This window comes from Myotis daubentonii, chromosome 12 (genome assembly GCF_963259705.1).
Source record: "Myotis daubentonii chromosome 12, mMyoDau2.1, whole genome shotgun sequence".
In the NCBI taxonomy this organism is placed as follows: Eukaryota; Metazoa; Chordata; class Mammalia; order Chiroptera; family Vespertilionidae; genus Myotis; species Myotis daubentonii.
In genome coordinates, this window is record NC_081851.1 from 34,071,491 (window position 1) to 34,094,689 (window position 23,199).

Sequence of the window (23,199 nt, forward strand, 5' to 3'; positions counted from 1 at the left end):
ACTGCTCCCCTAGTTGCAAGTCTTATGGGGACCCTTGGAGCTCAGGAGAAAGTAAAAGTATGCGCCTAAGGGGAGGAGGGGCATGGGTGTGCTCAAAAGAGAGTATGCACTGGATTCTTTGCCTTAAGGGTTCTTATTTGTTTTCTAAAGGTGCAGGGGAGTCTCAAGGGAAGGTCTCAATAGAATACTCAATAGCTTTTCAGGTGTGTCCTTTAATATGCTGATGCTCCCAAATGAGTTTGGGATCATTCTCTGGTCAGCCTTGCTGTTTTACTTTTATCTTGGATTTGTCTGGTTATAATTGGGTTTTTGTTATTTATCCCCTTGACCTCATCCTTCTGGGGCTCGGCTGGTACTAATGGCCTTAACTGGGTCTCTGTTAACTCTCTCCCTGACGAGGGTGATTTAACTTACTCTCTGAGTGAGGAGAACAGGTATAAACCATCTGCTCCTAAGTGTCTCTGGTTAGGGAAGATAAGATCTAGAAATTTATTAGCAGGTTGTCAATTGCTCTGCCTTGTTTAATGATTTTGTTTCAGTTTCCCTCATTCCACTTGCCAGGGAATTTTCCTAACTTCTTTTTATCCTGCCTCAGTAATACTGTCCATGTGTGTGGTCGTCTCTTTTTCTTCCCCTAGATTCTAAGTGCTTGCGGGACTATCACCAGCACAGCATCTGGGTCAAGATTGCTATACTGATGGAGGGTAAATAAATAAATCCTTTTTTTTTTTTAGTTTGTTTTCTTTACTTTCTCCCTCCCCCCATCCTCCCCCTCCCCCCTTCCCCCAAGCATTGAGTATTGTTCCTTTAAAAAATGTCAGCCTGCCTCCACTGAACAGGGAGAAGAAAAAAAAGAGAGAAAAGCCGCTTTATACAACTTGGGAGGAAACATTAAAGGTGGACACGTGCATGCACCCTCTCTCTGTGAAAGACCCAGTGTAGCGGGGAGGCGTTCCCTTTGCTGTCCCCCTAAATAAGGGGGCGCCTTCTCTTCAAGGCCTCACTGGAGTTTTCTCCTCAGGGTTAGGCGCTCTTGGAGGAGCGAGCAGCGTCAGACACAATTCATATAATGCTCAAATTCCAGGCTCCAACAAAGCCAGAGTGAACTAGCCCATTTCCCGCCCCGAGAGAGGATCCGATTTTAGTTCGGCATAAATCTCGGCAATACATTCCTAGGCTTTGAAAAGCTTCGCGAGACGTGCTGTACGCACTCGGTGGAGACGCGCGCAAGCAGGCAGGACTAGTTCCTAAACCTGAAGGTGCGGGCTGGCCCCGACCCGAGCCTGGTGCCCGCGTCCCCGCAGAGACGGCCCCCACGGAACCGCACGTCTGTGCCAGTCTGGCTGGAACGCGCTCCAAACCTCAGCCCATCTCGGCTTCTCCAAACACGGTTCGCACCGACTGGCAAGCCCTTCCCACCTCCTCCCAGTGCCCAGTACCAGCTCGGCCGTTTGAAATGGCCTTGTACTGGGAGATCAGGCTTCCTTCGAAGCCCGCCAGGGAGGGGTGGTGAGGGTGGCAGGGGTTGCGGGGAGGGGAGAAGAGGCGGGCAGACCTGCCCTCCGTCCCTATGCAGACCTGGGAGCGGGAAGAACCTCTCCCCAGCCCTCCCCACGCCACCCAGGTCCCCGCGGTGGTCTGCAGGCCCGGAGGCGTGGAGGCTGAGGCTGCCGGGTCCCCAGGCGCCGAACCCGAGCCGCAGTGGGTGCTGGCAGAGAGCCGGGAGCCGCGCTTCTGGGCGACACGCTGCGGATGGTTGGCTCCTGCGCTCACCACGCTTCGCAGGGAGCTCAACTCAGTCCCGCTTGCCCGCGTGTGGGGGCTCAGCTGGCGGGCTCAGCTGGAGTTTTTCATGGAGCGAGGGGCCAAGCTGCCATGGAGGCTGGGGAGGGTGTCCCCAAAGCTTAGAGCCGATCTCTGCTTCCCTGGAGAATCGGCCCGCCAGGGAAAGGAACTAAGTATTTTTGGAGGTGTTTTCTAAACAGGAAAGTTATTTTCCGGAAGCCGGGAACCAGGCATCCTCCCCTCTCGCTTCTCTGGAGCCGCCAGAGCCAGCGCCCGGTGCACTCGGGCTGGTGCGAGAGCAGGACCGCGGCCGGGAGGGGAGCTCAGCGCGGGCAGGTCGCCTCCGCACTTGCCCAACTCCCACAGCCACAGACACGCGCCTCTGCAGAGCTGTCGCAGCGCTCCGGGCTGCCCTCCCTGGAAGTTGAGTGTCGGTCATTACAGCTCTTTCGCGAATCCTTCCTTTTCCCCTTCGGTTCCAGGGGTAGACCCGCCCCCCCTCCCCCCCCCCCCCCGCCCGCCGGCGCAATTACTCCGATGACACCTGGCGCCCCCTGGCGGAGTGTGTGGGGCGCTCGGCTTGCAGACTCCCACAGCAGGTAGCTGCAAAAGGCGTGGTGCCTGCGACGCCGGAGTGAGGCAGTTGCCAACAGCTGGTGCAGCTGCCGCGCTGCGCACGGGGACTGGCGAGTACGCAGCCCAGGTCCTGCCCCTTCCCCGTGACGTCTCTGCAGCGGGCTATAAAAACCTCGCGCAGCCTGCCGAGGTTCTGCTAACTCCCTAGCCCAGCAGGACCCGAGCCAAGAAGAGCCTGCGAAGCTGCAGGAGGTGGTGGTGGTGGTGGTGGCGGCGGCGGCGGCAGCGAAAGCAAAGGGAAAATGTCCAGCTGCACTCGGAGCTCCAGAATGCCGGCCACAGACTCAGAACTTTTATGGGTCGCACTGTGAGGGGCACCCTCTAAGCCCCAAGTCCTCACGAAGCACAGAGCGTTGCCTTCCCCGCTGCAGGCAGGGGGAATACGAGTTGTAAGCAGCAGCAGCAGCAGGTGCAGAAAGGCGGGGTCTCCAGCTTCCTGGAACCGTGACCCACAGAATTGCTTTTCCAATTCCAGCCCAAAGCAGAAGGTACGCTGTCTCCAGCTTCCGAACTCAGATGCTTCCTGAAGCTTGAAAGTGGAGGCATTCGGTGCCAGCAGGGGCAGCCAGACAGCTCACAGAAGCATCCCTCTTCAGAGCGCCAAGTGTCCTGCCTGCAAGGAAAGAGCCTGCAGCTTTCCCGGCTGGGTTCACCAGGACCCTGTCCCCTGGCGCTGGCCTCAGGACCTTGCTGCCAAGTGGGTGCGTGTACGGAGAGGACAGCTTACCCACTCAGCCAAGGGATGGATAACGTCCTCCCGGTTGACTCAGATCTCTTCCCAAACATCTCCACCAACACCTCGGAGCCCAACCAGTTCGTGCAGCCAACCTGGCAAATTGTCCTTTGGGCAGCTGCCTACACGGCCATCGTGGTGACCTCTGTGGTGGGCAACGTGGTGGTGATGTGGATCATCTTGGCCCACAAGAGAATGAGGACAGTCACCAACTACTTCCTGGTGAACTTGGCCTTCGCCGAGGCCTCCATGGCGGCGTTCAACACAGTGGTGAACTTCACCTACGCTGTCCACAACGAGTGGTACTACGGCCTGTTCTACTGCAAGTTCCACAACTTCTTCCCCATCGCCTCGGTCTTTGCCAGCATCTACTCCATGACAGCCGTGGCCTTGGATAGGTGAGCTTGCCCTTCGTGGAAAGGGGAGAAAGTGCCCACACAGGGCGATGGCTTTGCTATGGAGATGCGTGTTGGGTGGTGCCTGGTTCAAGGTGGAGGGCAGCCACCTGTACTCAGGTTTTTACTGACAGCCAGTTGTTGATGGGGGCACTTTGTCTTATCTCACCATTTTCTTCTCTAGTTCCTTTTTCCTTCCACCCCCCACCCCCCCTTCCCACCCATCACCAGTCTCCTCTCCTTTCTTCACAAAACTCCCTTTTCTCTTTATTTAACTCTCTTTTCTTCATCCCTTCCCTACGCATCTCCTGGACACTTCCCTTTGCTTCTTTCCATCTATTTCTTCTCTCTTTTGCCCTGAAAGCCTGAAGGCGATACCCAAGCTTGGCCAAGGCGTGTGTTCCTGCCTGTCACCTTGCGTACCCCTGCAGGCCTGCTTCGGGGACCAAGGGGGTGCAGCCTCTGGTGCCTTCCAGTTTTAAGTATGCCTCGCCAGCATTTCTCGTTTTTCTCTTTTTCCTGAAGATTCAGAAACTTGTGTCTCCCACCTCAACTTTCCAGTGTTATTTGGATGTGAAGAGCATTTCATTGAATCAGAAATACTTAGAATTCTAATTCAGCTTCCTCTATGCTGCTAGGAGTTCCCACTCAGAAATAAGAGGCAGACTCTGTTCCTAAGGCTCTCCACGGGTAGGGAACTTCCCCAGCAGTTTTGCTAAATTTCCCTTGTAATGGGAGGTCAATGTTGTTAGCCTGTCTGTATCCACAGAGAAATGTGCTTGGCAAAGGCAGTTGCGAACTCTGTCTCTCATGCAGCCAACAGGTTAGGGTTTCAGAAGCTGATAGAACGTGATAAGGTTGGCATTTTCAAATACAGGGGCTAGTGCTCTGGAATGAATGACCTCCCCCAGGTGGCATGATGGAAAATTGATGATTGGAACACAGCTCTAATTGTATTGACTATTTTTGTGGGTGTCCTATGTAGCTCATGTGTATATCTCTGTGCGCACCGGTGCTAAATGTTTACAGGGGATGTGGAAGTATGTTTCAAACACCTGCCACTGTGATTTTAAAACGGGCTCTTTGATGGCCTTGCTGAGATAACTGAATGTGAGAAACCCAAAGAAGGAACTAGGAGAAAAACTTTTTAAAAAAATTCCCAAACTATTAAACCTTGTGCACAAAGATTGTTTACGATTTGCAATCAATTTGAAGTTTTTTTCCAGCTTGTATCGTGAATGAACACCTCTAAGATCAGAGAAGGCTGTGTGTCCTTTGCAGTGGTGTCCAAATGCTGCTTCCTCAGTTCCACAGACACCTCCCCTTAGGCAGCTCTTATGTGCTTGATATGTTGTGTGTAAGACAAGTTGTGATGAGTCAATTGTATTTTAAATGTGGAGGAGAAACCAATTACTCAAAGTGGGAGTGAAATGAATTCTTTTGTGAATGTACCTTTATGCCACTCTGGTTTTCAGATATTCTGTTTGCTGAGAGTGAGGTATACATGTAAATCTTTCTGCACCAATTTACTCCTGTACCTCAGCCCCCGTTAAACTTAGAAAACCCATAGCATGATATATAACCACATATAGAAGCAGTGAAAACTGGTACCTTACACACACTCTCTGGATGATCCCTAAATTAGAGGGAAAGTTGGTATTTTTACTGCGTTGGAACCTTGTGTGAGCTCAGGAGACCTGACAACCAGTATGAGCACCAGCAGACCACTCTTCTGCTTTGACTTCCATAGAAATGACATGTTCCACAGCCCGGCTCTTTCCCTTGGAACTTAGAAGGTGAGGACAGGAGTCAGGGTCAAAGTCTTCACAGTGGCCAGGGCCTGAAGCTACCTCGACTCTGGCCTCTCAAGCTCCACTGTTTTATCTAGGCACCTCATAGACAGGACCCCGACCCTGCGTGACCCCTGCTCAGTGAGGCCAGTGCATCCCTGGTGCCAAGGCTGAGGGAAATGACAGCACCGAGAAATGTCTCCATGTCCCTAATGTACACATACAGTCCAGGGAGATGACCAACGACATGCTCAAGGTTAGGGTTCAAGGTGGAGTTAGGGACGAGGGGTCAGGGCTGTGTCTCCCAGTCTGCTCCCCCTACTATCTCCCCGCCCCCTGTGTTCCTGCTATTTTTCCTTGCTCACCTCCTGAGCACACAGCGAATCAACCCCCTCAGGCCCTCTGAGAATGTAGCTGCCCTGCATCTGTGGTCATCCATTCCCTCCTGAGAATGTTTTAGAAAAGAAGAGCCTTAAGCCCTCTCCATGAGTGATCTCTCCCTTCTCCAGCATGGCATGCTGGCGGTGAGAAAATGCTAAGCTACTTTTTGTATGTTCCTTGACTCTTTCACAGATAATCTTTGAATCAAGTCTTAAACAATGAAAGCAACATGTTTTGTTCAGATTACAAAATTGAACCTCGTTCACTGCAGAAAACTGGAGAACTCTGAGACACAAAAATACAAACCAACCACTACTTCCTTATGCAAAAATAACACTTGTTAGCATTGGAATTTCTCTTATGACTATTACACTATGTAACTGAGGTCAGATTCTATGTAATTTCATAGCTTACTTTTTTTCTGTTGATATTAATGGAAAATATTAATAACATTTCCCATGTTATTAAAAAGTCTTCAGTAACATAATCATAATGGCTTCCTATTATCCCATTATATGAATGTGATATCGTTACTTTAAGAATCCTTCTACTGTTGGGTATTTAGGTGATTTCTAGACTTTTTTGCTATTATGATGAATACACTACTATACATTTCTGCTTGATAATTTTGTTGCTGTTGTTGTTATTTAATTTTTTCTTAGGATAGAGTCCCAGAAGTGGAACCACTGGCTCAAATGAAATTAATTTTATATAAAAGTTTCCTCCTAATTTTAAAGGATTATAAACTCTGAGCAAAGCAAGGAACATGTCTGTCCTCTCTTGTTTACTTTATCTCCTCAGCACAAAGCAGAGTACTTGGCACCTCACAGTTACTACATGTTTATTGAGTAAGTGAATGAATAAGATAATGCAGGTTTCTAGAAGAACATTTGAAAAATGCATACAATTATAAAGAATATGTAGAAATTATTTATAATCCCTCTCTGACAGATAAGCAGTCAAAATTCTGGAATGCTAGCTTATACTTACTTTTTTTGTGTTGTTTACACCACATGCGGTCACTCACACTTTAAGGATAAATCTGAGGCCATAATAAAAACAGTTTCAACAGTTGTGCTTTTGTTTGTTTGTTTGTTTGTTTCTTAACATCATATCCTGGGCATTTTCCATGTCATGAAGTAGATTTAATGGTAGGATTTTTAGCGGATGCATTCTATTGCCTGGCTATAATAATTTCTTTCAGCATTCCTCTATTTTTAGATGTAAATTGTTTCCATTTGTAATGATTACAATTAACTTCAAAATGAATATCCTGGCTATAAATCTTTGAGAACATCCCTTGTTCTTTTCGTAGAAGAATCTCATTGAAGTGGAGTTGCTGGGTCCAACTGTCTTGATAAACTTTGCCAAATTTCCTTCTGGGTCCAAAATATATGCACAGGGGAAAAAAACACAGCAGATTTTAGTACTAATTTAAATCTTTTCTGTAATATTTCTACAGAATGGGAAAGAGAAAGAGAGAGAAATCCCCTTTGGAAGAACATTTATTTATTTATTTTAAAAAATACATTTTTATTGATTTCAGAGAAGAAGAGAGAGGGAGAGAGAGATAGAAACATCAATGATGAGGGAGAACCATTGATTGGCTGCCTCCTGCATGCCCCACACATGGGCATGTGCCCTGACCAGGAATCAAACCACGGCCTCCTGGTTCATAGGTTGGTGCTCAACCACTGAGCCACGCCAGCTGGACAGAAGAATACTTATGTATTAGAGACAAGAGTTACATAGAATAAAAAAGTTGCAGAGACAAATACACTAAGTAAGATGAGGTCTCCCTCTAATTAAGCTCTAACATCAAGGACTGTACTTTTTTAAAAAAATATATTTTATTGATTTTTTACAGAGAGGAAGGGAGAGGGATAGAGAGTTAGAAACATCGATGAGAGAGAAACATCGATCAGCTGCCTCCTGCACACTCCCCACTGGGGATGTGACTGCAACCAAGGTACATGCCCTTGACCAGAATCAAACCTGGGACCCTTAAGTCCGCAGGCCGATGCTCTATCCACTGAGCCAAACCAGTCAGGGCAAGGACTGTACTTTTTGAAACTCTACAATTCTCCTACTTTAAAATAAAATTTAACTTTTTTCCTATTATAAAAACAAAAGGTGTGTGTGGTGTTTCATGAAATGAGAAGTTGGAGGTCACTGAGAGGTGACACCTGCCTTTTGCAGGGACTGGTGATAGTAGCCGGTTCTAGTATTATGGGGCGGCACCTAAGAACAGAGGAGGGGGACTAATCCCTAAGCCCCTTAAGAGGGGCTATAGGGACAAAAGGTAAACTGACTTAACACTAAGCACACAGCAACAAGAGGCTCAGAAAAGCACCAGCCTGGTATTGCGGCTCCTGTACCTGGTAAGGGGCAGGTGTATTTTCAGTGACATGAAAGGGGAAGGTAGCTCATTCCTGAGACTGGTTCTGGGGATGTTGTGCTTGAGTGAAAGGAAACATCCACACAATGATGGTCTCTGGACAATATGAAACATGGTCAGGATCAAACATAGCATTGCTCAGTTTGGGAGAGTGGTGAAGGCAGAAGGAATGGACTCCCTTAGAAAGTAAAAGAGGAACCAAGAGCAAAGACATGCATATATATTCAGAAATCCTGCCCTCTGATACCTGGAGTCCATCCACTCTGCCCCCATCATACTCAGCTACAAGCCTAAGCAGCCTGCTGCATTCTGTCCTTGAACCTCACCTTGTTGACTAGACTTGGATCCCATTGTATAATTCAGGGCATTCCTTCCCCACCCAGAGACTAGACTCAGACTCTAGGATCCTTTGCACTAATTTAGATGGGCCTTAAAACCCATGGCCAAACACCCCTGTGATGCTGAGAATGGTCATTCCTTGGAAACTTGTCCACCACAGCTGCTCCCGTCTTTTCAAATCAAGAACCTTGAATGTCTGGGATGACATAGATCAAACTCATTTGTTTCATCTTAGATGGATCATTTAGGCAGCAGGACTTTTCCTGAAGAGGTTCTATGTAGGTTCCACCTACTCCTTGGAGCTGCCCTGGTGCACTTGCCACATCCTCTCTCTACTCATGAGAGCCTTCAGTGTCTTGAATGGTCAAGACTTTTCATTTTAGTTAGTTAGCTAGTTAGTTAGTTAGTTTGTTTGTTTGCTTTTGTTTTAAACTGTCAGAAACAAAAGTTCAATTTTGGGGAAATAAAGTAATTCTCAATGTGAAATCACATAATATGTACACAAGACTTTTTTCCTATTTTACTATTATTATTATTATTATTGTTGTTGTTGAATCAGCAAATGATAGAATAAGAGAGATACATTCACTGTTAAACTTAGACAAGATCTTCAGTTCATCAGAGGATAATGCCACCAGGTAAGGTGATATTTCCTGACTCTGGGTCTCACGTCGTTCTTTACAGGGCTCATGCTACATATGGGGGCAAATAAGACTGATTGAAAGATAACTACAATATAAGGTGTTGGGCATTACCTTTCATATGGGTTGTACTGACAAATTCTACAGGAAAGGCGATCAGGAAGTAATGTCCAGCAGTGATGATCAAGGAAGACCTCAAAAGATGGCAATTGAGTTGGGCCTTGAAGATTAGATAAGAAATTTAGAGAGAACAGTAAAGAACGGTGACATTATAGGTAGAAGAAGCTATATGACACAAGTGTGGAGGTAGTAAGTTGCAAAGTGTTTGGGGAGAATGACAGGCTGACTTAACTGTAGTAAATTCACAAGTGAATTAGGGAATGAACAAAGAAGTTGTTGGGAAGAAAATGAGTACAGTTTTTGCTGGATTTGATATGAAAATATAACAATTAGTTGGAAATGCCCAACAAGCAACTTGAGAGGTGGGGCTAGAGAATGAGAAACCAGGGATCAAAATGTAGATTTTGGAGTTTTCCAAACAGAAGGCCTATGAGAGTTTGGAAAGTAGAGAATATCTACATATATGTTTCCAGAGGCTAACGATTCCCAGGAACGTCCTGCCAGGCAGTAGGAAGTTGGAAAAGAAGAAATAGATAAAGGTGTAGTGGAGAAATCAGGATCTGTGGAGTGACAAAGGTTAAGAGAGGTGACCTGTGGCTTGTCATATTCATTAGTGTCAGAAGAATCCAAGGGTGACAACCCTGGACTTGACAATTAAAGAACATTGGTGACCTGTGAGACATAGTGTCAGCAAAGCATAGAAAGGTGGGATAAAATTCGACGGCAATGAGGGGAATGGCTCTTCCTCATCTATCCATCCATCAAACTATTACCAAGTACCTACTATGTGCCAGATGCTGAGGGTATAAAACCCTGCTTTTGCCTTTTTGCTCTCAGTATTTGGGGATTGACAAAGTCATGAACACCATTATAAACCAATGCAATTAATGCCATGCTGTTGGATCTTGGAGACAGAGTAGAGAACTACCCTTTGAAATATAAGAAAAACTTACAGGTAAAATAAAGAAAAGGGAGAAGCTCAAGTGCCACCTCCACTAAAAGCTGACCTTAACCTGCACGTCTCGATGAGGTGCCTTCTTATCTATTCCCATGTCGTTTATCCAGGGAGGTTGTAACAGTCTGTAATGTGTTGGTCTCTCCCACACCTCCCCCCCACTAAGTTGCAAGCCCCATGAAAACAGGAAAACTTTATTTGGTTCTGTTCCCAGAACCAATGAATCAGGCAGACTGCAAAGCACACCTGTGATACTATGCCTTGAAGCAAAAGGAAATTGGGCCAAATATATGCCACTATGGACCTTTCTTAGAAAATTCCATGTTTCTAGAAAAACTCCATGTTCTAATTCACACTTGCCTCTTCCACCCTCCATTTGACTGGCCCCACTGGATTCCAGATCCACATCCTGCACCTGACAGGGGTTACACTCCAGGCGACACCTCTAAATGCAGAGGCGTTATCATTCCCACCTACTGCAGTCTCTCCAGGCATGCTGGAAGCTGACACATTTCATAGATCCTTTTCTGGCCCAACTGTTGTCACCTCCCTGGCTTTTCCTCCAACACCCCTACTAGCTACGGGACGTGCACTGTTTCACTTGTCCTTTCTGAGGCAGAACAAGCAGAACCCTACCCACCACCCAGCCCTCCAAGTCCTGTACCCACAGTAATTATCTAAACACCTAGTTCATGTATTAAAATATTACAGACACAGGAAAATCTGAGCAGAGTGGCCTGAGAAAGTCATAGACGTGGAGGACAGAGTGGGGAACTGGCTTACATTGTCCAAACCTCCCCTCTTGCCACCCTGAGGCTGTGATTCCAGCCCGTTGAAGGAGAAATGTGAGGCTCTATGGATGAGGAACCCCAGGGATGAATAGATGCTTTAATGACGTCCTTGAGACTCACATTTCAGCGTGAGAATTAATGCGGCATATGAACTGCTCCAGGAACTTCGTCTAAGTAGCACTGAGCCTGATTCCTTGCCCTTCTCATAAAATTCTTTACTTGATTTATTTTTCAATTAAGCTTTTGTCACTATATTTCATACTTGAGACTCTTCATAGAGTGCCTTTTATGTCCTTTGCTTAGGAGTGTCCTTTAATAACCTCACCTCTAGCCGTTGACAGTGCAGTTCGGTGTAGGAAAGAGCGCGGACGGTGGGTACCAGCAGTGGTTCTATCATTTACTGTCTGTGTGAACATAGGTACTTCATCTTTCTGGGCCGATTTTCCCACCTGATAACAGGGATATAATAAAACTTGCCCAGTGGGGTATTGTTTGAGGGGAAGAAGAAAATGGAAAGAGATGGAAAGTTTCTGATTCATTGCTTGACGGTCAGTAAAAGCTCAATCAAGAGTAATATTATGATTGCTAATAAACCCTGGCACACCATTATATTTATTATTCACATACATTCCTATATCAGCATCCTCTTGGATTCTGGTATAACAGCAAGAGGGTAAAACATTTATATCCTTCCCCGCTAAGATTATAGTTTAAAATCCTCCTGAGTGGGTCAGCGAACTTGGAGCTAAATGCTCCCAGCATCCTTCCCCTCTGTGCAGATTCCCACGCCCTCGCCAGTAGCCCAGGATTTGGATATACCACGGTCCAGAAAAACCCGATCATTTCCTCTTACAACACCTCCAAAACCATTCACTTTCCACATCCTGTATGTCCCAAAGTCACCACCCTCACAGGGAAGCACCATTTGCATGTTTAGTGTCTGAAGGAGAACTTGGCTGTAGCAAAAGGTCTTACAGCTGCATGTGTTTTAGTTGATATTCAATTTGTTAAAGTTGTTTCTTTCACCTTTGAACACATCTTATAAATCTTGGACGCTTTCTTATAAATATAGTTTATGCGTGTCCAAGTGTCAAACATTCACTTTCCCTTATCTTTTGACTGATGCCCAAGTAGCTCTTAAACATGAGATGGAGTCCTTCCTCCTAAGTAGTTTAACATTTTCAAGCTTCATCAATCCAATGATCTTACATATTTCCAATTAGTCACACATTTTTATAAACTTAACAAATCATCTTACAATGTAAACAGTGCCTATAAACTTGATTAATTTCCCTAAATATTTTAAATTATAATCATAAATGTGATGCATCTGGTTTAAAAAAAACAACAACTTTGAATCCCTAACAGGATAACTTAAAAATAGGAAAAACCAAGTTTTCCTCAGGACTTACATAGTTCTGGTAAGCCTAATAAATCAAACCCTCTAAATTTAGCCTATCAAATTCTCTTAAAGCATTTCAACCTCCTAAGAATTAAACTTACAGATTCAGCAAATGAGGTTCTCATGCGCATCTAAACATTGATTACAAAATCAATTAATTAAATCCTCCAAAGTATTTCGATTCAAATTGCAAATCTAGAAAGTCGAATCCTCTAATGTACCGGATTCTCATTTCCAACATATTAAAAACAAATCACACACACATTAACATACAGCCTCATTCACACTTCCTACATAGAAGTACCATCTTTTCATTGTCTATTTACTGTTCAAAAAATCCCTTCCCGGGGTTACAAAGTTACACCGGCAGAGGTGGCCGAACCACCTCCCTAAGGAGCCGCCAAGGTTCTATCCCCAGGGTTGAGTGGAAGACCCGAATCCAGGTGTGCCATTCAGGGGTCTTGCCCAGAGCTGCAGCCCAGTGCCCAGTGGTGGAGCTCTGCTTGCTCAGCGCCCACAGGGCCCACCCACACCTTGCCATTTTGAATCGATTTGTCCCAATGTGCTATGTATTTCCTTGGTTTCCTTCAAGTTTTACCCTTCCCCACTTCTCATCCTCACATTTTATCATTTGAATTACACTGATGGAATCATGCAGCCTCACCCCACCCCTAGTTCACCTTTGACTGTTTTGCTGCCTGAATAGAATTAGCTACATACTGTACTCTCTGATATTTTTTACCTTCTTATCAATCTCCATTTCAGACTTGATCATGGACATGGGTGAAGTGACCCCCAACATTCACCATCTGTCCTGGGTCCTCTTCAGTTTCTTTTCTGAGACTTTGAAGTCATGAAAAATATGTAACCAGCATTTGTCTGACTGTATCTTGTTTCTTCACATGACTCATCAAAACTGGAGGGGTAGTGCCTGTGAGTTTTGACAACCCCGGGATCTCAGCACGTTTCAGATGTGTGCCTGGGGGACTGTGTGCCTCCTAGACAGCAGGTCTACGCAGCAGCGTCCACTCCCTTGGCGTGAAGTCTTCAGAGGTGGGGCCTTTCTTCCTGGAGCGAGGAAGCTACCTGGCACCCTTGTGTCCTCCAACTGGGTCATGAGATATTCTTTCTTCAGATCAGCTGAGTTTCTCCTCTGAGGAAAGAGTCTTCATGGCTTTTTCATAGCTTGGTCCCTTCCCTTCCCTCCCTTCTAAGTGGATTTCAGATAATAATAATAAAAAAATGCTCTGTTCTCACAGCTCAACCCAGTGCCCTATGCCATATGTGAACTGTTGAGCAGCTGCCTTCACAACTCACACAGCTGCCTGGGCTCATGTAGGATGGGTGCTGAATGGTCACGCTAACTACCCCCACCCCACTCTCTCTATCAGAAAATATAATTGACATGATTTTTCCAAAATCTCATGTGCATATTTAGTGGCATGTAGGGAGATTAGGAGCATAAGCTTAAATACCCACGTTGTGTGATTTATTAATTAATTTGATTTCACTGTGGAGAAAGGTCCTCTTGAATAATTAATATGTTTTCCTAAGGGGATTTGTCTGATTCTGAAAATGTTTAAACAAAAGAAAATCCCACAGACAGCCGAAATATCCTCCTAAGCAGTCCCAGGGAGCCAGAGGGGGTTAAAAAATGCCCTAATTCATGACAAGAACTAAAATAGAAATAGCCACGAGGGTGAAATACAACTAGTTTGCTCAACAGTTTAACTGGACTCTTCAAAGAAGGAGTTAGACAATAACCTAGAAAACCTTGTGGCTGAATCCTCAATGGGGGCATGTTCTCAAAGATGGACCAGTTCCTTTCTCTTCCCAGCAGGCATGATGAGGGGTCTGGAAGTCAATATGTTAAAGATGGAGGATATGAGCCAAACCTCAGCCACCAGGTGTTTTCAGTGGCCCGGTTAAGGCACTGCCAGCCTAAAACTCTGCAAAATGCAAAAACAAACAAACAAAAACTAGCAACAACAAACAACTCACAGACAGACAAAAGTATGGTGATTACCAGAGAGAAAAGGAGAGGGTGGAGGGAGAGAGAAGGAGGTAAAGTGGGGATTAATGGTGATGGAAGGAGACTTGAACCAGGGTGTTGGACACACAATACAATGTACAGATGATGTATAATAGAATTGCACCCCTGAAACCTATATAATTTTACTAGAGGCCTTGTGCACAAAATTAGTGCACAGGTTGATCGGGGCCTTCTGGCTGATGGCTGGGGCCTTCCTTCGTTCTGCACCGCCCCTTGGTGGTCAGCGCACGTCATAGTGAGCAATCGAACTCCCAGTCTCCCAGTCGAACTCCCGAGGGGACAATTTGCATATTAGGCTTTTATATATATTGATTACCCCGTGTCACACTAATAAATTCAATAAAGAGGAATGCCATTTAATAGCCTTACATGTAGCCTTTGACAATGCAGTTTGGTGTAGGAAAGAGCATAGACAATGGGTTCTAGCAATGGTTCTATCACTTACTAGCTGTGTGAACGTAGGCAAGATGCTTCACCTCTCTGGGCCTCAGTTTTCCCACCTGGTAACAGGGATATAATAAAACTTGCCTTGTAAGATATGGGTATTCTTTGAGGGAAAAAAGGAAGTGGAAAGAGGTAGAGAGTTCCTGATTCATTGCTTGACATTCAGTAAGAGCTCAACTAAGACTAATATTATGATTGCTAATAAAACCCAAAACACCATGATATCTATTATTCGTATCCATTCCTGTCTCAGCATCCCCTTGATGCAGTATAAGAGCAACAGGGTAAAACTTTCATATCCTCCCCCACCCCTAGATTAAAGTTTAAAATCCTCCTAAGTGGGTCAGCGAACTTCGTGCTAAATGCTCTCCAGCATTCTTCCCCTCTGTGCAGATGCCCAGGCCCTCCCAGAAGCCCATGATTTGGATATACCATGGTCCAGAAAAATCGAATCATTTCCTCTTACCCCATCTCCACAACCACACATTCACTTTCCACATCCTGTATATGAGGGCGGGGCAGGGGGGAGGGGCGGGTGCAGAGGCAGATGTACTATCCTCTTCCCTTTCTAGCCATTTCCCTCCAATAACGTTCTAACCAGCTCAAGCCTGCATGAAGGTTCTCCTCAATCCTGCCTCACAAATGAGTCTCAAATTACTGCTCTGTCCTCTTCCCAGCCCAGTCCAATTTAGCAAATTGAGTTGAACCAAGAGAAGAGTAGCTGATGGAAATCACACGAAGGTGGGAACAATCTGAGCTCCTAAGTCCCGATTGTGTTGTAAAACCGAAATCCTAGTTACTCACTCCTTGAGCAGGAAAGAGTTTGGAGCAGCGGTTCTCAACCTGTGGGCAGCGACCCCTTTGGGGGTCAAATGACCCTTTCACAGAGGTCACCTAAGACCATCGGAAAACACATATTGAATATATAATTACATCTTGTTTTTGTGACTAATCACTATGCTTTGATTATGTTCAATTTGTAACAATGAAAAATACATCCTGCATATCAGATATTTACATTACGATTCGTAAAGTAGCAACATTACAGTTATGAAGTAGCAACGAAAATAATTTTATGGTTGGGGGTCACCACAACATGAGGACCTGTATTAAAGGGCCGCGGCATGAGGAAGGTTGAGAACCACTGGTTTAGAGCATCAAGACAAACTTAACCCTGGTGCCTCTGAGGTGTCCAAGAGTCTGGCTTGTACAGCCTGGCCCCTGTATGCAACCACGGAGACTGCTGGACAACATGAGGGGCTGTCTTCAGGAGCCCAGATTGCTGCTGAAAGACCTTCTTCCGCCATAATTAGAACTGCCTCAGCCCTGAGGTGCCAGTGAAATCTGCATTTGTATCTGAGTAATGAAACAAGGTTGGGCTTGCTTATGTTCTTCATACTTCTTTGTAAGCCACTAAGTCTCTGACAAATATGTAATAATTGCGTAACTTGGAAGGGTATTGTCATCAGAACAGACTTTGAGTCTCAGTCCCAGCCCATCCTAAGGGTCTGGTCGGCTGAGTTAAGAGCAGCAGTGCAGTGCAGTCTTGTGTGGACGGCCAAGGCTGATTCTTCATGTCTTCAGCACCTTCGTCAATGGATTTGTACTGTTTACAAATCCTGGGGGCAGGTTTCCAAGAGCTGGGCTTTCTGCCAGGGTCCGCCTGGACCCACGCTTTAGAAGCTTGCGAACCGTTTTCTTTGCTCTTTCCTCTCGCCCTTTCTCTCTACACCTGAATCAAAAATTTCTTGCTCCGTTTTTCTCCCAACTCCTCAGCATTTTGACAATAGTATGGCTTCAATAAATGTCACTGAGGACAAATTGGAGTTGGAGCAGACAAACCCCCAAAGCTGTTGTGTATCAAACAATTGAATAATAGATTTACACAGCGATATTAAAATGTAAGGTGCTGTGATTCTGATTTAGCAGATGAGTCCAGATGGAACCTGAAAAGATTCTTTAAGGCTCCCTATTTAGATATGAAACTAAGCTACTTTTTAAAAAAATTGAATATATTTGACATATAGCATTTTGTAAATTTAAGCTGTACTTAAACTACTTTCTTTAGAAAAATACCTTACCATTGAAAATTATCTGCACAACTGCAAATTCCCTTCTGAAAGTGTTTAAAGTACATATTTTTAAAACTATAAAGTATTACATTTTCATTAAGGAGAATTAGGATCTTACAAAAATATTAGTATGTTGAAGAACAAACGCAAAATCAACCCTCATCTCACTGCCCAAACACCGCTAAGTCAATTCTTAGGAATTATTTCAATACAGGACTTTTTCCCTATGCATAATGTACAATTTTTAAAATTTAACACAATAAAGTACGAAACATTTCCTGTAATTATATGCTCTGCATGATTATGCTTAATGGTTGCAAAGTATCATAATTTAAATAATCCCTCATCCTGGGACCTTGCAGGTGTTTCTAGCTTTTGCTACGAGATAGAGTTTGTGATCAACATGTTTTTACCTAAACTTGCACACATGCATGATTATTTGGGTGAATTCTTAGAAGAAAAGTCTATTCAGAGTGATGGACATTTTAAGGCTTTGGCTTTATTCTGCTAAATCGGTCTTCAGAAAACCATAGAGATTTAGCAGCATGAATCAGAATATATAGACTCGTTGTAAAGGAGTGCTCCCCTCCCCACATTCCTAACAATTTCAGGAATACCTTTTCCAATATAAAAGATTTAAAATGTTATTCATGTTCGCAGTTCTTACTAGAGAGATGGAATATTTTTGTGTATGTATTATTGCTTTATATTTTACTTTTTGTGTGCAAAATACCTATTCATGACCCTAGGACATTTTTAAATTAAATCTTTATTTTAAAATTATATAGTGAATTACAGAAATTATATGTTAAGGATATAGCCTTCTGACTGTAATATGTTGCAAACATTTTCCATGTTTCTAGTTAAAATTTTAATTTCCTTTTCGGTGATTATCTTAACTTTAATTATTTTTTATAGTTACATCCACCCACCTCTTCTTTTATGGTGTTTCCCTTTAGTGTTATATTTAGTAAGGCCTTCTTCAACTCAAAAGTAAATAAATATGCACAATTTCATTTGCTCGTATACATTAGAAGTTTTACTTAAATCTTAAATTCATTAATAATTTAATTTAAATTTAATTAGATTTTAATCTAATTTTTAAATGCTATATAACTTTATACAGTCAAATATCATTTATCAAATAATCATCTCCCTACTGATTTGAGAAGTTTCATTTGTCATATATTGAATTTTATTAATACTTGGGCTGTTTCTGATTTATTTGCTGACTATTTTTTTAATAGGACAGACATGGACTTATCCACCCTGGTAAACTCCAGATTCATTATTAAAAATCCCCCTATTGAAAAGTCCTGTTGCAATTTTTATTGGAAATGTATGTGTTAAATTTAGAAATTAACTTTAAAAGTAATTGTTAGAATATGAAGTTTTAAAAAAATGTATAAATACGGTGTATTTCCTATGTATGTAAGCCTATATATTTTCTTTTATATTTTTGTATTTTTCTTCATATAGTCCCTCACATTTCTTTAAATGTTTTAAAATTTAACATCGTTGGTTGCTAATGAAAATGCAATAACTTCCCCAGGGTGGATTTCTAGTGGGTTATTGTTGGTGTCTTAGAAAGCTATTGATACTTTTTGAAATCATTTTGTAACCAGCTAATGAACCCTGTGCAGATGAAGTTCTAATATTTTCCCTATTTTTCCTCAGATTTCCCCAATAATTAGATATTAGTCTATAAGTCATTATCTTTTTTATTTTGTATGCAGTGTCTGTGTCCTTCTTTTTACTATATCTTTCAGAACAATGTTTAAAACTGGTGATAGTAAGCATCTTTTCTTATCCCTCATTTTCAAAGAATGTTTCTCTTAATTATTGTTAAGTGTGTTGCCTGTTAGTTTACAATAGACATTACATCATCTAATTTCTAGTTTATCAAGAGAGATAATCAGATCTTGTTATTTCATTTACTGATTCTCCCTTTGGCATCCATCAGTGCTTTTTTTTTTCTATTGCCTAATTTCTTAGTTTTCAGCTGTTCTAGAGCCCCTAGAATAAACAGGAGTTGGTCTTATGCTTTGTTTTATTAGCACTACTAGATTTACTTACTGATATTTTATTTTATTATTTTGTTTATTGATTTATTATATATGTTTATTGATTTCAAAAAGGAAGAGAGAGATAGAAACATTAATGATGAGAGAAAATCATAGATCAACTGCCTCCTGCACACCCCACCCTGGAGATCGAGCCCGCAACCCAGGCATGTGCCCTATGACCAGAATTGAACCTGGGACCCTTCAATCCGCAGGCTGATGCTCTATCCACTGAGCCAAAACATCTAGGGCACTTACTAATATTGTATTTACATTTTGCATCTTTGCTGTAAAATATAACTGTCAGTGTGTGTGTGTGTGTGTGTGTGTGTGTGTGTGTGTGTGTGTGTTGTCTTTTCAAGTTTGGTTTCAAGGTTCTAAGTGGAATAAGTATTTTCTAAAACTTATTCTGTTTGCTGAAATAAGTGTACTTTCATGAGAAGCTTTTCTTCCAATCAATTTTCTGGAAGATATTGCTTCCCACTTTTTCTCTATTTAGTGAGCACACAGTAGTGCAGCAGGTGCTTGCCTTCATTTTTTGTTCAGTATTATTTCGTTACAATGTTGATGGGATGCATAGGAACTTAACTCGTGTTTATATCAAGTAGCCTATGGTAAATTGGTTTCGTTTTACATCATTTTGCTTGAAGTTGTAGAACCTACCCATGAGCATTAAGTGAGGACCTGCTGTACAGGGCATGCCTCGGGCCATTCAGGTGAAGCTAAAGAAAAAAATAACACAATAGGTTGATTCAGAAAACCAGTGGGAGTGAGGTCTATACAGTAGTTTGCAGATTTTACTCTCAAAAACCAGCTAATGATATAGACAAAGAGAAAGGACCCCAGCCATACACTTGTGAGGATGATCAATGCAAATGCCAGCCCCTGGCAGAGCAGGGAAGAGCCCAGCCATGATTCTGAGTGCACTGAGGCTCCTTAGCTAGAGAGGGAGGCTGAGCCTCCACACTCCATCTTTTTTCCGCCACAATACACAGCGTTCCAGGAAAGACACATCCTTGTGGGCGGACACGGATTTTGACAAAATCCAGGAAAATTGTAGCCGGTAAGCAAAATATAGCAGTGCAGACTTTTTCAGCTTGGCTGTGCATTTTGTAGGACTTTTAACAAGCCTGTGATTAATAATACTATTTAAGGACCTCTGTAATTAACATTTTAGAGAGAAAATTAAACATTGCAGTTTTTAAAAATTAAACTTAACTTTTAAACATTGAGTTTTAATTTTTTCAGACTCTATCTTCTATAAACAATATGAATAAGGCAAGCAAGTAAATACTATTGTAGAATAAATATAAATAAACCTTAATTTGTGGTTTAAAAAATTATCATATATACAGGCTACTGGTTTCCAATATGTTATTGTTTTAAAATTATTTATATTGAATATTAATTATGCTAATTTTTATTATTTATTTTAAAAAGTATGGCACATGCAAACAATGGATACTATTCAAAAAGCTGTCAGTCTGTCTTCTGTATCTCTGAGTCTGTTTCTATTTTGTTTTTGTTAGTTTTTGTTCATTAAATTCCACATATAAGTGGAATCATATAGTATATGTCTTTCTCTGACTGGTTTATTTCACTTGGCATAATGCTCTCCAGGTCTATCCATGTTGTTACAAAAGGTGAGATTTCCTTTTTTATGGCCAAGTAGTATTCCATTGTGTAAATGTACCACAGCTTTTTTATCCGCTCATCTACTGATGGCCACTTAGACTGCATCCAAATCTTGGGTATTGTAAATAACACTGCAAGCAACATAGCCAGTGAGTTAAGAGAACTAGTAGGTGAGGCATTCTGGGAGCTAAATAAGAAAGCCTTTCAGAAAGAAGAAAGTACCTACTGTGCCATAAGCTGCTGAGAGCTTAAGTAAGACGAGTACTAAGACTGGACCATTGGATATGACAAGATGAGATCAATACTGACCTTGACGACAAAAGTGGCCTCCATAAAGTGGTGGAGAGTGACTAGGATAAGCTTACAGGGGACTGTGAGGGGAGAAGTGGAGTTATACATGGAAAAAGAGAAAAAGTATATTAGTCAGAAGGAACATTAGTTTAAGGAAGGATTTTTTTTAAGCAGAAGAAGTTACAGCATGTTTGTATTGTATTGTGATAAGAATGGGGCAACTGAGAGAGAGAAATTTATGATGCCAATGAGGGGAGAATGTAGGAGCAAAGTTTTTGAGTAAACAAATAGGAGTGGCTCCAGGGTTGGTTTTCAGAAGCAATAAGACAATACATTACAGAGGAACAATGGACATATGGGTAGAGGTGAAGAGAGGCTGGTAGATTTAATGATAAAATCACATAGTTCATTTTTACTGCTTCTGTGTTCCCAGAGAAATGGCAAGGTCATCAGCTAAAAGTGAGGACAGAGGAGGTGTTAGAGTCTGAGAAGAGAGAAAACAATGTGAAATGGTCGTGTTGTGGAGCTGGAGGGGAAAGTGACTAGAATCGTAAGCAATAGAGAAGTGGCTCTTGAGATTTATGAATTGGCAAGAGAACCTGGAGATCAGTTAATACATGTGTTTTTCTATAATGTAGGCTTAGAGAAGGCAGAGATTATTACAATGGGGCTTTGTCAGATGAGTCAATTGGAGAGAGGGAAGAAAGTGGAATCAAGGGCATATGCAGGGAGTGATTATAGGGAGGGACCATGGAATGTAAGCTGGGTGAGTGGAGAAGCAAGAACATGAGGCAGTTATAGCTAATAAAAAATGGTAAGATCGATAGACTGGGGATCCTGACAAGTATTAAGAATTGTTGGACTTGGAGTGCCAGAGGGCATGAACTGAAAAGATGGCGGGGGTGAGGGGGTGGCGGTGATAGAAAGGAAAAGGCTTGAAGCATAAATTTTAGAAATAATGTAGTTACTAGTGATAGAGTCCAGGTAAGGAGTCACCATGAGAGTGGAAGGCTAGTGGCAAGTGGAGGAAATAAGTCAGGAAGTGAGGCAGGGAGTTGGACTGATTGTGTATGTAGGTCACCAAAAGGGAAGAGAAAAGGTTGTGGGGAGAAAAACAGTGAACCAGGTGCTAAAACTGCCAATGGGTGAGGGAATGAGCAGTAGATAGGCCAGGGAAGGGCTGCAACAAGAGACGCAGGTGGTGTAGTCCGATACATGTGTTTCATAGAATTCAGGGTTTAAAAGCAGAAGAAGGAATGATGGAGTGGAGGTGGAGGTAAGGAGCAGTGAGGACATCTTCCCCTGGTCCAGGTTCTGTGGTGGGTGGACTGTGGAGTAAGAGCAGCCACCGCCTGTGAGGATTGCGGTGGTAGAAGTGATATCTTGAAATGGCCAAGTTTCAGGTAGCAAAAAGGTGAAGAGAGTTTTGTAGAAAAGGTTGAGGATTTTTTTTAATGACAGACTATGTACTCCATGGGGTTGGAAGAGTGGGAGGGTGCATCAGACTATGAAATTGTGTGGAGCCATATTGGAGAAAGAGCCAGGGTGGTAATTGTTAACTGGAGAAGCTCTGACCTCTGGTGGGGGTTGGCTACACGGAGAAGTTAGGAGAGATGGGCTTGGTCCTGGTGGTTATTAAGAGGAAGGCCCATAATGTTCCTAACTGGAGCTTCCTCCTTGGTGCGGGACACTGAGGCATCGAACAGTGGTACAAAAGGAAAGAGGTCTTATCAGGGGCACTCAGACTCTGTGGAATTGCCTGGAATCCTGTTGTGAGAAGAAGGTTTCGCCAAACTTTTCTTTCAGAGAACTTCCTGGACAGTTCATGATCTTGGGGGTGGAGTGCTTACCAGAACTACAGACTAGGTCAGTGATGGCGAACCTTTTGAGCTCAGCGTGTCAGCATTTTGAAAAACCCTAACTTAACTCTGGTGCCGTGTCACAGATAGAAATTTTTTGATATTCGCAACCATAGTAAAACATAGACATATTTTTGATATTTATTTTATATATTTAAATGCCATTTTACCCAGAAAAATCAACCCAAAAAATGAGTTTGCGTGTCACCTCTGACACACGTGTCATAGGTTCGCCATCCCTCGACGAGGTCATGGGGGATTGCCTGACGCCCTTAGCAGAATAGATTCAGTGGAGTTTTGAAGAGACTGAAGGTGGTGAAATCCAATGCCTAGATGATAGTGTTGGCCAGGAGAAAAGAGATTTCTTCAACTGAGAGTAGATGAATCTGAGGGATACACATCCAACTGAATGGCCA

The 23,199-nt window shown here is 43.1% G+C and overlaps 1 protein-coding gene across 1 annotated transcript in view; it reads left to right on the forward strand.

Annotated features, from left to right (window-relative positions):
* Window positions 1–2,410: 2,410 nt before the first annotated feature.
* The window catches only part of TACR1 (tachykinin receptor 1), a 128,538-nt gene continuing 107,749 nt past the window's right edge, over window positions 2,411–23,199 (forward strand). The window contains exon 1 of the mRNA XM_059659324.1: window positions 2,411–3,552. Coding sequence (XP_059515307.1) covers window positions 3,164–3,552 — 389 coding nt within the window. The 5' untranslated portion in view covers window positions 2,411–3,163. The remainder of the gene's footprint in view (window positions 3,553–23,199) is intronic.